This window comes from Heteronotia binoei, chromosome 15, assembly GCF_032191835.1.
Source record: "Heteronotia binoei isolate CCM8104 ecotype False Entrance Well chromosome 15, APGP_CSIRO_Hbin_v1, whole genome shotgun sequence".
In the NCBI taxonomy this organism is placed as follows: Eukaryota; Metazoa; Chordata; class Lepidosauria; order Squamata; family Gekkonidae; genus Heteronotia; species Heteronotia binoei.
This window is the reverse complement of record NC_083237.1, coordinates 61,323,552-61,338,165: the sequence shown is the minus strand read 5'-3', so window position 1 is coordinate 61,338,165 and position 14,614 is coordinate 61,323,552. Positions and strand designations below refer to the sequence as shown.

Here is a 14,614-nt window from a genome sequence, read left to right as displayed (position 1 = left end):
GAAGGAAATGAAAGGGAAGCCCTCGTGAACTTCCAGACATTTTTTTGGATAATTTTGTTTCCGCAAAGAGGCCCCGGAACTCCATCCCATCACGTTCCCCCAGTACGGTTGCCAAGTCCAATTCAAGAAATAGCTGAGGACTTTGGGGGCGGAGCCAGGAGCACAACTGAACTCCAAGCACAATTGAACTCCAAAGGGAGTTCTGGCCATCACACGTAAAGGGACCGCACACCTTTTAAATGCCTTCCCTCCATTGGAAATAATGAAGGTTAGGGGAACCTTCTTTGGGGGCTCATAGAACTGGACCCCCTGGCCCAATCTTTTTGAAACTTGGAAGGTGCTTTGAGGAGATGCATTGGATGCTAAACTGAAAATTTGGTGCCTCTACCTCAAAAAACAGCCGCCACCCAGCCCCAGATACCCATAGATCAATTCTCCATTATACCCTATGGGAATCGGTCTCCATAGGGAATAATGGAGCGCCTAGCAGACATTTCTCTCCCCCCCCCCCGCTTTCTGATGACCCTGAAGTGGGAGGGAGGGTCTCCAAACCTGGGGATCCCCTGCCCCCACCTGGGAATTGGCAACCCTATCCCCCAGAAAAAAAGACCCTGGGCCTGCAGACCCAAAACTGCCTGCCCTGTTCCAATCCAACTCAGTTTCTTTTTAGATTGTGGAATTGCGGGTGGGAGGAGGATTTATATTTCTGCTTCAGCCTCCCACTCTCTTACCCCTGGTGGTAGGAAGGCCTGAAACACACACGGGAATCTGAAGGCCGAAACGAAAGGCCTCTTGCTAGGCCAAGCTGAGTCACTGCCGGGAAATCCGCCCTGCTGGCAAAGCTTTTTCTGCACTTCCAGTGCCCTCTCGAGGCCCACAGAAAGCAAGACAGCTGCCTCAGAACTACGCCGTTGACGCATTTGAAGCACCTTTTAAAACGGAAATAAAGAGTGACCAAGAATGCATCTGTATCTCTATGTATAGGGTTAACAGATGTCCTCTTTTTTAGAACAGTGATCCCCAACCTTTTTGGCACCAGGGACAGGTTTTGTGGAAGGCAATTTTTCCGGAGGTGGAGGGGCGATGGTTTCGGGATGATACAATTGTGCACTTTATTTTGGTGTGGCGGTTAAGTGTGCGGACTCTTATCTGGGAGAAGAGGAGTATTTAAACGGTTTGTCATAGCAATCAGTTCTTTGAAGTAGTCAGTCATAAAAATAAGTCATAAAAATAAAAATAGGAAGGAAGGAAGGAAGGAAGGAAGGAGGGGGAGGTGACAAGAAAGCAACTTTAACTTTAAATTCTTCAAGTCAGCCAACGGGGCAATGGGGGCTTGGAGAAACATATGAACATATGAAGCTGCCTTCTACTGAATCAGACCTTTGGTCCACCAAAGTCAATATTGTCTTCTCAGACTGGCAGCGGCTCTCCAGGGTCTCAAGCGGAGGTTTTTCACACCTATTTGCCTGGACCCTTTTTTGGAGATGCTAGGGATTGAACCTGGGACCTTCTGCTTCCCAAGCAGATGCTCTACCACTGAGCCACAGCCCCATTCATGGCTCTCCAGGGTCTCAAGCGGAGGTTTTTCACACCTATTTGCCTGGACCCTTTTTTGGAGATGCCAGGGATTGAACCTGGGACCTTCTGCTTCCCAAACAGATGCTCTACCACTGAGCCACAGCCCCATTCATGGCTCTCCAGGGTCTCAAGCGGAGGTTTTTCACACCTATTTGCCTGGACCCTTTTTTGGAGATGCCAGGGATTGAACCTGGGACCTCTTGCTTCCCAAGCAGATGCTCTACCACTGAGCCACAGCCCCATTCATGGCTCTCCAGGGTCTCAAGCGGAGGTTTTTACACCTATTTGCCTGGACCCTTTTTTGGAGATGCCAGGGACTGAACCTGGGACCTTCTGCTTCCCAAGCAGATGCTCTACCACTGAGCCACCGTTCCGCCTTGTGGCTCCTGAGCTACGGTTTGACCACCCTGCGCTAGACCAACATAGCAGTTCCATGCTGTATTGCCAAGCAATAGTCTGCGAAAAGGGCAGCCAGGCTATGTTTGTGTGAAGCCGCCCAATTTGAAGTGGGCAGAGTGCTTCAGATACAGCCCATAAATGGATTTAAATGCAGTGTATGACGTGTGATAAATCAGCACGGATGTTTCCAGCATCTCCCTGTAGACTGAAGCGCTCTGTGATTTGAAGGGCTAGCAAAAAGCAACAAGAGGCGGGGGTTTTCTTAAATAAAAAAAAAGGTTTATTGCTTTATTGTTCAAATCAAGAAAAACGAATCGCAATCATATCTTACGTCAATCATACCTAAAAATCAGAAATCACACCACACTATCACATGATGTCTTGCAAAGCAAATATATATATTTTTTTTTCTTCTGATAAGGCCAAAGACACAAAGGAGTCAACGTATTAAATATGCATTTCAATAAATTACAAAAAAGCCCTTCATCGCTAGTTTAAAATGTACACGTTTCCTGACAATGGGGGGTTTCTAACTTTAATCAGGACAGCACCGGTATCTCTGGGCAAACAATCCCGGTAGGCAAAGCGTTTCCAATCACTGGAACTCCGTGTTTAGACAGGAGCAGAAGCTCCTTTGCATTTTAGGCCATGCCCCCTGATGTAGCCAATCGTCCTGGAGCTTCCAGGAGGCCCTGGACTAAGCTCTTGGAGGATTGGCTACATGGGGGGGGGGCGTGACCTAATATGTGGATGAGCTCCTGCTAGAAAAAGAGCCTTGGACAGAAAGGACTGATGCATTTCTCTCTGCCGTTCTGCTGCTAAAGCATAGCAGACCTGCCGGAAGGACAATCAGCCACCCTAATCGTAATGGGATTTGCGTAGATTACAGCAGCCCTTAGGTTTTGCGTCTTTAATTAGCAGGTGTGTACGCTGACTCTCAGCCGATGTAAACTAGAGTCATGAGCGATATTCCCTCTAAGCTGCAAAAAATGTTATGAGCAAAAATTCTACTTTGCGAGCTACTGGCATTAAAGTTGATACATCCAGGGGGGCAGCCGCGTTCGTCCGAAGCAGTAGAACCAAGCAAAAGCTTACATTCTGAATAAAACTTTGTTGGTCTTAAAAAGTGCAGCTTGACTCTTGCTTTGGCATTAAAGTTCCCCAGAGAGCACTGTGATCGGGATCTCAAAATCTTTTTGTTGTCCCCGGGCCAAAGGAAGCCCGCTTGAAGACCACAAGGGACCGGGCCTTCTCTGTAATGGCTCCATTTTGGTGGAACCAGCTGCCGGAGGAGGTAAGGGCCCTGCGGGATCTTACTCAATTCCGCAGGGCCTGTAAGACAATCCTCTTCCGGCTGGCCCACAACTAACCGGCCCTGTATCCCTGTATACTGACCACTGAATATTGATTATGGAATACCGGAATGCTGAAGACTGTATACCGAATCAGTATTTGAATTTGAATAGAGTGTAGCTTCACGACCGCTGTCTGATTTTTAACGATATGTATATTTATAACAAATGTTGGATTTTAATTATTTATTATGAAATGTTAAATTTAAAGTGTAATTTATTTTTATGTTAGTTTTATATATGTTGTAAGCCGCCCTGAGCCACTCGGTGGGAAGGGCGGGATATAAATCCCAGATAAATAAATAAAAAATAAAGTTGTGAGCCGCTGCATCAATGAGTGTGCTCCGGGGTCCTCCTTCCTGAGCTAAGACAAAAATGTGTGAGCTGGAGGCTAAAAATCTGTGAGCTAGCTCACACTAACTCAGCTTGGAGGGAATGCTGGTCATGAGTGCTGTTCCATCAGGGCCTGATCCAAATGGTCCCCCACTCCACCATGAGCTAAATAAGCAAGCCAACAGAACATTTTACTCAGAGATTATATTGCGATACAGCTATGGTACTATTCCCCTCCTTGCTGTTCTTCTGTTAATGTAAAAGCATTACAATGTATGCTGCGTCAGGCCAAGGGTTTCCTCTAATTAAACTTTCCGTCTCTTAACAGTAGCCAGTTGGATGTTTCCCGGGAGTTCATAGACAGGGCATGATGAAAGCAAGCTTCCTACGCTGTTTGTTTCCAATACGTAATACTTAGAGGAGAGTTGCCAGATCTGTGCTGGAAAATACTTGGAGACTTTGGGGGTGGATCTTGGAGAGGGTGGGATTTAGGGAGGGGCCTCAGCACGGTAGGGTTGCTAGGTCTGCGTTGGGAAATACCTGGAGACTTTGGGAATGGAGCCGGGAGAGGGCGGAGTTTGGGAGGGGCCTCAGCATGGCACGTTGCCATAGCCCACCCTTCAAAGCAGCCATCTTCTCCAGGGGAGCGGATCTCTGCCAGCTGGAAATCGGTGGTAAAAGAGGGAGAACTCCAGGCCACACCTGAAGGTATACTGCCTCTGAAGACGGAGGCTCTGTCATGGCCACCGGCAGGCCTCTCCATTCTTAATTTAGCCCTTTCTCTTTTTTTGAAGCCTTGGAAGCAAATGTCCATCGCCATATCTTGAGGCAATGAGCTTCACCCACTCATTACGCGCTTCACGAAGGAAAACTTCCTTTGGTTTTTCCTAAACCAACGGCCGATCAAATTCATGCTAACCAGACATAAATATGCAGCAAAGCTAAATTCTGGAAAAAGCAGTTTTGGGCATGGACTGAGGACTTTTCATATGAAGGAAATAACCACAGTGTTCCCACACATACCTGGGATTAGAAAGCGGGGAATGCAAAGGCACAGAGTTTAGGCTGCTAAGCAAGTTTGGACTTTGGCACGTTTCCTTGAAGGAAGTACCCACTTACGCTAATCTTTTCCAGTGTTAGAAGGGACTAGTGGCATGACAATTTTATACTGCATATATATATATATGCCCTGAGTCCATTAAGTAGGCTTTTTTTGGTAGAAAAAAGGTCAGCAGGAATTCATTTGCATATTAGGCTATACCCCTGATGTCACCATTGTTTCACATAGGGCATTTTGTAGAAAAAGCCAAGCAGGAATTCATTTGCATATTAGGTCACACCCCCTGATCCCAAGCCAGCTGGAACTGTGTTCCTGCTAAAAAAAAAAAGCTCTGTGTATATATGTACATATATACACACCACATAAGCTTTTAGACAAAATAATATAGCAATAATTGAGATACGCGAGGAAAAGGGAGATTCAACCCTCGAGGAAAAAGTGAACACTGGGTACATATTTTAAAATATTGCATTCAAATTAAAATAGCCACAGAATCGTTGCATATTTAACTAGGCACTGAATTAACAGCAGTAGCTTGAATTTTAAGTGCAGCCAGGATGTATTTGGCAACTCCCCGGGAGCTGTGATTTTCGTTTCTGGACTGGACAGACAATTAAGTGATAGTTCTCCAAATGGCTGGGGAAGATTTCTCTTTAGATCCTATACACATGTACAGACAACACTGGTATTTTTGAACCAGCAGGTAGTTCTGAAGTGCAAACCTTGTTCTTATGATATAGTATTTCTGTCGTCTTTATGTTAAAAATGACAGGTTAGGATTTTGGGGATCCAATGCAAGAACATGCAGGCAATTTCAAGAGACTTCACATCTATTGGGGGGGAGGCGATCATGCCGTGAGTGGGGTCTTTGTGGAAGGCAGGCTGCGAAAGACTCCTTATTTATTTGTTTGTTTCAATTCCTGTTCTCTGCAAATGGGCTCAGGGCAGATCACAGCAAGAGAACAAGACAATAAATCAATAATTGGTAGTTTAAAACAGTCAAGAACAATACAAAATTATCAAAATACAGGTAGCATTGTCAATGTGCAATATCACAGGAGCTGAAGCTGCTGGGACTACAAGATCTGGGCTGCCTGGTGAAGGAAAACTAGAATACAAAAACATACTCCAGGATCTGATCTCGGCTCACTGGCTGCTTGTAGAGAAGCAGTGCTAACTGCACGGGGTGGGGACCTAACTCAGAGGGTGGAGATCCCTGTAAGATTCCTAAGGTAGGTCACATATTACTACATTGCTCCTCCCCACTCATACAACATCCTAAGCACATTGTAATACACTGGTACAACAGAGCCATTAGCAGAGACCCGGGGCTTTCCCATGTTGTCATTTTCCTTGCTTGTAAGTTTCTTCAGGTTCCCTGCTTTCCATGCTTGTTTTGCTCCCTCTAGTGGTCGATTCGATATTACACCAGTTTATGTCTGGCATAGTTCCTTGCAGATTGAAACTGCTGGGTTTTATGCTGGACACGAATGGGTTTAATCGCAAATCAAGCATGAGAGGGAGGCAAAACATGTGCTGAACAGAACACCACTCCCCTCCCCCTCGAAGAAACAGAAGCTCAAAAGTGAGGAAAATTAGAAAAAGGGAAAGCCCCCATTATGAAATTCCACGTGTTGGCTTAGAGCACAGAAGAATAACTGCTAGGTGAGCTTCTGTACAAAAATACTCTGCAAGAGGAAGGCACTGCACGGTTTTGGCTAGTTTTGTTTGCATAGTTCTGCCATCCAGGGCACAGGGTTTCAAACACTCTGGGAACATGGTATCAACCAACGCGTGGAAAGGACAGAGAGCTAGGTAGGAGAAGGGAGAGGCATGAGAAGGCGATATGCGCATGCGAGCCTCTCCCTGCACCAGAAGAGCTCGAAACTTAACAAAACAAAACACCGACAGCTTCAGTTTTCATCATGCTGACCTATTCCCAATTACAGATTTCTCACCTGCACCTTAAAAACCCACAGAGACAAGGAATACCTATTGTATTATAGGACACAGTGCTACTTTTTCCAATGTAGGGTTCCCCCCCTTTGACATTAACAGTCCCCAACCAGACAGCAAGCGGCACTTAAGAAAGGAGCAACATACACTCCTTGGAGTGAGTGCCCCAGCACGCCTGGGCATTAGGAGGAGCGCTAAAAAAAAAAAAAAAGGGGAAAGGAAAGGTCCCCTGTGCAAGCACCAGTCGTTTCTGACTCCGGGGTGACGTCGCATCACGACGTTTTCACAGCAGACTTTTTATGGGGTGGTTTGCCATTGCCTTCCCCAGTCCTCTACGCTTTCCCCCCAGCAAGCTGGGGACTCATTTTACCGACCTCAGAAGGATGGAAGGTTGAGTCAGCCTCAAGTTGGCTACCTGAAAACCCAGCTTCTGCCGGGATCGAACTCAGGTCGTGAGGAGAGCTTAGGACTGCAGTACTGCGGCTTTACCACTCTGCACCACAAGGCTCTTCCACTGGGGGGGGGGGGCGCCATGTCACTCTAAATGTGTATAATCTCCTTGAAAGGGTTGCTGCTCTTTGTCTTAACCTCTGACACCTCATCTTTCTCTCGCTTTGTCCTCTTATTCCCATCACATGGCCTTCCATGGAGGGGACACGTCTTTCTGCAGGTCTCTCCTGTAGAGGCAACGCCCTCCTACTCCCACGCACACGATGCTGGACAAGCTGGCCCTTTGGGATAGGGAAAGTGTTCTTTCGTTTTCTTTCTCTTCTTTCGACTGCAACCTGACTGTGAACTGGATCTACGTGAATAAATGTAATTTCATCTGTTTGGCAATATACTTCTTCAGAGATTCATTTACTGCACTCAGTCTCATGCTTCTATGACTGGGCAAAACTCTACTATATTAACCTAATTAATGCTTTCAATTAAGTAAGTGTCAACAGGAACCAGATGTGAGCAGCCCCTGGTGAGAAAATCTTTTTCATATGGGGCCCAGAGACTCTTCTCATCACCCTGGTTTTAGTCCCCATGGGGAAGCTATCTACACCAGCAGTCCCTAATCTTTTTGGCACCAGGGACCAGTTTTGTGGAAGACGCTGGCCGATTCTACACTGGGCAAAAGACCCAGTAATACTACCCTTTCAGATGTGGCCATCTACACTGAAAACTGGCCTCACTACTGTCTTGCTCCGGCTTTTTTGCTACAGACCGGGGGGCGGGGGGATGGTTTCGGGATGATACAATTGTGCACTTTATTTTTATTAGTTTGGTGTAGTGGTTGAGTGGACTCTTATCTGGGAGAACCAGGTTTGATTCCCCTCTCCTCCGCTTGTAGCTGCTGGAATGGCTTTGGGTCAGGCACAACTCTTGCAGAGTTGTCCTTGAAAGGGCAGCTTCCGGGAGAGCTCTCTCAGCCTCACCTACCTCACAGGGTGTCTGTTGTGGGAGAGGAAGATAAAGGAGATTGTAAGCTGCTCTGAGACTCTGAGGTTCGGAGTGGAGGGCAGGATATTGTTGTTGTTCTCTTATTATTATTATTACATTGTAATATATAATGAAATAATTATACAACTCACGGCCCGGTTGCTAACAGGCCATGGACCGATACTGGTCCACAGCCCAGGGGCTGGGGACCCCTGATCTACACCAATCAGACTTCAAAGACAACATAAGACCAGTTTCCCTGGATTGCTTCTCTCAGTTCTGTCATTGCCGAATTGATCTTCTGCATCTTTTGTTAACAATCTCCATCCTTCTGCGAGAGCCAGTTTGGTGTAGTGGTGAAGTGTGCAGACTCTTATCTGAGAGAACCGGGTTTGATTCCCCACTCCTCCACTTGCACCTGCTGGAATGGCCTTGGGTCAGCCATAGCTCTGGCAGAGGTTGTCCTTGAAAGGGCAGCTGCTGTGAGAGTCATCTCAGCCCCACACACCTCTCAGGGTGTCTGTTGTGGGGGAGGATGATAAAGGGGATTGTGAGCCGCTCTGAGATTCGGAGTGGAGCGCGGGATATCATCTTCTTCTTCTCCCTAAGGAGGGTTGTGTTATTTGCAGATTAAATTTCTGATCTGAGCTCACCGCTGGCGTGTCTTTCTTTTGCCGTAAAGGCGCCTGGAACCCATACAGTCTTTGGCCCACAACGAATCTCTTTGGTCTTCATCCCATAACTAACTTGCTCAAATCTTTGTGGACTCAGCAATGCCCAGTCTCGAAAAAGAACCAGTCGCTGTTTAAATTCTTCTTGGCTTCGGTCATATATTTGATCTGTTGTAACAGACTCTGACCCTAAGGCTGGACTTTCAGCATTTTTTGGAGAAAATTCAGTGGGTTTTGGTAGATGTGTAGGTTCTTGGTGCTTGATGAAAGCATTTCTATCCTTGGCGGCATTCTGGGGTCCTCTGTGTACAACTGATAAAACTTCACGCATCTCGTGATCCCTGCATAGCTGTGGGAGGGGTTTTGTGGTCTCACGCCGGATGATAAAGATTTGTTACAATTCCACTATAGTCCTACATGACTGGAAGATCTAAAGCATACACTAGTTATTTAAGTTCTATGAAATCCATGGGCTGCTAAGTGCTAATGTGAGCTTTGCACAGGTGTGCAACCACTGTGCGCACGAATGCATATCGACACAAAGAAGCGTTCTTCCAGACTCTGTGTTTGTTCAGGGCTTTCGGGGAAAGGGTCTTAGTTCCTTATCTGCATGGAAGGCGCTCAAACGGGCATCTGAACTTCATCATAAACATCACAGCCTTCTGATTCGTCGAAAGTGACTTCAGCATCATCAGCATCCAACTGAAAGGAAATGGCAGAAGATACCATTAAGAAGATACCATCTATTCAAGAGAAACTGGGCACTTTCTTTCATATATGGTGTTATCTAAGAGGGCTAGAACCTTCTGGGAGAAAGCACATGAACTACTTCCAAAGGTATTGAAAATCAATACTACCTTTTACCCCTCAGTTGCTTTTACTTAGTATTAGTGCAGCAAGGAATTGGAAAGGAGAATTGGCATCTAGCGATACATGCCATAACTGCAGCTTAAATTCTATACGCAACATATTGGGAGGAAAGTAAGATACCTGCAATAGACTAATTGTTAGTTAAAATTTTAGACACAGCTGAACCAGATATATTAACAGACCTAATAAATGGTAAATCCAAGCAAGAGGCTTCTGTATAGATCGATGGTGCAGTCTCATTTGGAATACTGTGTGCAATTCTGGTCACCGGACCTCAAAAAGGATATTATAGCACTGGAAAAAGTGCAGACAAGGGCAACAAGAATGATTACAGGTTTGGAACACTTTCCCTATGAAGAAAGGTTAAAACGCTTGGGGCTCTTTAGCTTGGAGAAACGTCGACTGCAGGGGTGACATGATAGAGGTTTACAAGATTATGCATGGGATGGAGAAGGCAGAGAAAGGACTTTTCTCCCTTTCTCACAATACAAGAACTCGTGGGCATTCGATGAAATTGCTGAGCAGTTGGGTTAGAACGGATAAAAGGAGGTACTTCTTCACCCAAAGGGTGATTAGCATGTGGAATTCACTGCCACAGGAGGTGGTGGCGGCTACAAGCATAGCCAGCTTCAAGAGGGGGTTAGATAAAAATATGGAGCAGAGGTCCATCAGTGGCTATTACCCACAGTGTGTGTGTGTGTGTGTGTGTGTGTATATATATATATATATATAATTTTTGGCCACTGTGTGATACAGTGTTGGACTGGATGGGGCATTGGCCTGATCCAACATGGCTTCTCTCATGTTCTTATGTGACAGACTGGATGGGCCATTGGCCTGATACAACGTGCCTTCTCTTATGTTCTTATGTGACACAGAGTGTTGGACTGGATGGGCCATTGGCCTGATCCAACATGGCTTCTCTTATGTTCTTATGTGACAGACTGGATGGGCCATTGGCCTGATACAACGTGCCTTCTCTTATGTTCTTATGTGACACAGAGTGTTGGACTGATACAATGTGGCTTCTCTTATGTTCTAATGTGACACAGAGTGTTGGACTGGATGGGCCATTGGCCTGATCCAACATGGCTTCTCTCATGTTCTTATGTGACAGACTGGATGGGCCATTGGCCTGATACAACGTGCCTTCTCTTATGTTCTAATGTGACACAGAGTGTTGGACTGGATGGGCCACTGGCCTGATCCAACATGGCTTCTCTTATGTTCTTCTGTGACACAGAATGTTGGACTGGATGGGCCATTGGCCTGATCCAACAGGGCTTCTCTTATGTTCTTCTGTGACACAGAGTGTTGGAGTGGATGGGTCATTGGCCTGATCCAACATGGCTTCTCTTATGTTCTTATGTGACACAGAGTGTTGGACTGGATGGGCCATTGGCCTGATCCAACATGGCTTCTCTTATGTTCTTATGAAATGGAAGAAATGATATGGCTGGTTACAAATAATGTAATGAGAAATTTAATAGAAGGTATGATCATAAATCAAGATTAATCTGATTAAAGGTATTGGAGGTAGTAAGGTGAAGTCACAAATTAATTTTTTAAAAGGGAATCTGCCTGCGTTCTACCTCTGTGGGTATATATGTGGATCTGTGTAAGTAGCTAGTTTATATGAAAAGTCTGTGTTAATTTATTTCCTTGGTTACGATTTCCTTTGTATGTAAATAATTAATAAAACTAAATACTAATGTGAACAAAAAAACACAGAAGATACCATCTGTCCCTCAACAGAGAACTGCACCGTAATCCTTTGTAGGCTGGCCAGGAGGCCTTAGACACCATCACATTCCAAGATGGGTTATGCCAGGGGTCCCCAGTGTGGTGCCTGCCGACCAAGGCGGGATTCTAGCAGGAGCTCCTTTGCACATTAGGCCACACCCTCTGATGTAGCCAATCCTCCAAGAGCTTACAAGAAAGAGCCTTGGAAGCTCTTGGAGGATTGGCTACATCAGGGGTGTGTGGCCCAATATGCAAACGAACCCCTGCTAGAATTCTATCTCTGGACCCTGTACTAAGAGCCCTGTAAGCTCTTGGGGGATTGGCTACATCAGGGGTGTGTGGCCTAATATGCAAAGGAGCCCCTGCTAGAATTCTGTCTCTGGACCCTGTACGAAGAGCCCTGTAAGCTCTTGGAGGATTGGCTGCATCAGGGGTGTGTGGCCTAATATGCAAAGGAACCCCTGCTAGAATTCTATCTCTGGACCCTGTACGAAGAGCCCTGTAAGCTCTTGGAGGATTGGCTACATCAGGGGTGTGTGGCCCAATATGCAAACGAACCCCTGCTAGAATTCTATCTCTGGACCCTGTACTAAGAGCCCTGTAAGCTCTTGGAGGATTGGCTCCATCAGGGGCGTGTGGCCTAATGTGCAAAGGAGCTCCTGCTAGAATCCCACCCCTGCCACCAATATTTTTCCTGGTGCCCACCAAGTGTTTTCAGGAAGCAGGTGAGGCCAGGTAGGACTTCTGTCCAGAAAGGCTTCTCACGGATATTTGATAGGCTGTGCAGATTTTTTAAAACGTTGCTTTGGCAGCAGCTGCCAGGATGGCACAAGGATCTACACTAGGGATGTCAAACTCATTTGTTATGCGGGCCGGATCTGAGACCTTGTTGGTCCAGGTCATGTTGGTCCAGGCCATGTGTTTACCTATTTAAGATTAGGCAACAGGTAAATTTTATGAAGGACACAGACAAACACAAATATATATTTTTTAAAAACTTAAAAACATACTCTAAAAGTTAGCACTCATTCGTCTTAACAGTGCTTTCTTTTGTATTTCTCCCATGTCCATGGGATCTAGGGAACTGGGCAAAGGAAGCTGTGGCTCTTTCCTTCCTTCCTCAGGGGGCCAAGAGGGAGAGGAGCCTCAGCCAATAGAAGGAAGAGAGGCTTGGCTCAGTAGCTCTGCTGTGCAATTGAGAGAGCCTGGCAAAGCAAGCTATTTCTCCCCCCCCTTCCTCCCCAAGGGAGGAGCCTCAGCCAATGGAGAAAACAGAGGTTTTGCTCTGGAGCGCCTGTGCAGTTGAGCAAGCCTTGCAAAGCGAGCTGTTATGCAGAAGGAAGCAAGATATAGGGAGAAGGAAGCAGATGACAGCCAAGGGGCCTGATAGGAGCCCTCCGGGGAGCTGACTTGGCCCCCAAACTGCATGTTTGACACCCCTGATCTACACTGTGTGACTGAAGCTAAGCTGTGGCAATCATTTTGCGGCTGGCTCCACCTCCTGCAGCAGCTATTTTGTAGCAGCCATTTTGTTGCTGCATGCAGCATGCCCCATCAGAATTTCAAATGTACCTGCAGGCTAGGGATGCTAAGCTCCCGGCCGGGCGGGGGTTCTCCCACTCGGAAGGTCCCAAACCCACTGGCCTGCATTGGGCCAGCGGGGGGATCTCCTCCTGATGTCGCTGGCTGCTCTAGGAGCTTCCGGGAAAACTCTATGGTTTTCCCAGAAGCTCCAGCAATTTGGGAGGGAAACTAGACTTTCCCTCCCAAATTGCTAGAGCGTCCGGAAAAACCATAGAATTTTCCTGGAAGCTCCTAGAGTGGCCCGCATGCGATGTTGCCAGTGCACTGATTTCACTTGCGAGTGATATCATCGCACCGTGCGTGCTACACGCACACAGATAAAGTCCCCCACCACGGGAGGGTTGGCAGCCCTAGAAAGGTAAAGGTGGTCCCCTGTGCAAGCACCAGTCGTTTTTGACTCAGGGGTGACGTTGCTTTCACAACGTTTTCATGGCAGACTTTTTACGGGGTGGTTTGCCATTGCCTTCCCCAGTCATCTACACTTTCCCCCCTCAGCAAGCTGGGGACTCATTTTACTGACCTTGGAAGGATGGAAGGCTGAGTCAACCTGGAGCCGGTTACCTGAACCAGCTTCTGCTGGGATTGAGGTCATGAGCAGAGGGGCTCCGACAGCAGTACTGCAGTTTTACCACTCTGCGCCACGGGGCTCTTTGGCAACCCTACTGAAGGCTTAAAAGGGTGGGGGACCCTTGACTAATGCCGCGCTGTTATAAGACTTCTCTGGGGAGGAATATCCACAGAGAAAAACTTGTGGGGTGAAGTAGATCGCAAGAGAGTCGAGGCTCCATCCTGTCTGTTTCTGTTGTGCCGGAACATTCCATCCCAAACCAGTGCAAGCCTTTTTATCCCCACATGACCACTCTATAGAATTCCCTTCTCTTTCTCAGCTGAACTTGGCTTGGAGTTTCCCTTCTCTTGCCAAACTACCGGGGATGAAAAGATAGCTTTGGGAGCCAGCCTGGGATCCTTTTAGCAAGGGGAAGAGGAATCCTGGAGTGAAAAAAACAGATGATACGTGATAAACAGAATTCATTCCAAGACCCAGAACTGGACCTGGCCCACTACGGGGATTGTCACCTGTTTCTTGTAGGGTTGCCAATCCCCAGGTGGGGGCAGGGGATCCCCCGGTTTAGAGGCCCACCCCCCGCTTCAGGGTCGTCAGAAAGCGGGGGGAAGGGAGGGAAATGTCTGCTGGGAACTCTGTTATTCCCTAGGGAGATTTATTCCCATAGAAAATCATGGAGAATTGATCCGTGGGTATCTGGGGCTCTGGGGAGGGCTGTTTTTTGGGATAGAGGCACCAAGTTTTCAGCATAGCATCTAGTGCCTCTCCCCAAAATACCCCCCAAGTTTCAAAAAGATTGGACCAGGGGGTCCAATTCTATGAGCCCCAAAAGAAGGTGCCCCTATTCTTCATTATTTCCAATGGAAGGAAGGCATTGAAAAGGTGTGCCGTCCCTTTAAATGTGAGGGCCAGAACTCCCTTTGGAGTTCAATGATGCTTGTCACAGCCTTGATCTTGGCTCCACCCCCAAAGTCTCCTGGCTCCACCCCCAAAGTCCCCAGATATTTCTTGAATTGGACTTGGCAACCCTAGCTTCTTGAAACCGTTCGCGTGTTCATTCAGACAGTGCAAACAG

The 14,614-nt window shown here is 46.9% G+C and overlaps 1 protein-coding gene across 1 annotated transcript in view; it reads right to left on the bottom strand.

Moving 5' to 3' along the window:
- Positions 1-9,327: 9,327 nt before the first annotated feature.
- Positions 9,328-14,614, bottom strand: part of SLC4A1 (solute carrier family 4 member 1 (Diego blood group)) — a 69,425-nt gene continuing 64,138 nt past the window's right edge. Inside the window, exon 19 of the mRNA XM_060255261.1 lies at positions 9,328-9,479. Within this exon, the coding sequence (XP_060111244.1) occupies positions 9,399-9,479 (81 nt within the window). The 3' untranslated portion in view covers positions 9,328-9,398. The remainder of the gene's footprint in view (positions 9,480-14,614) is intronic.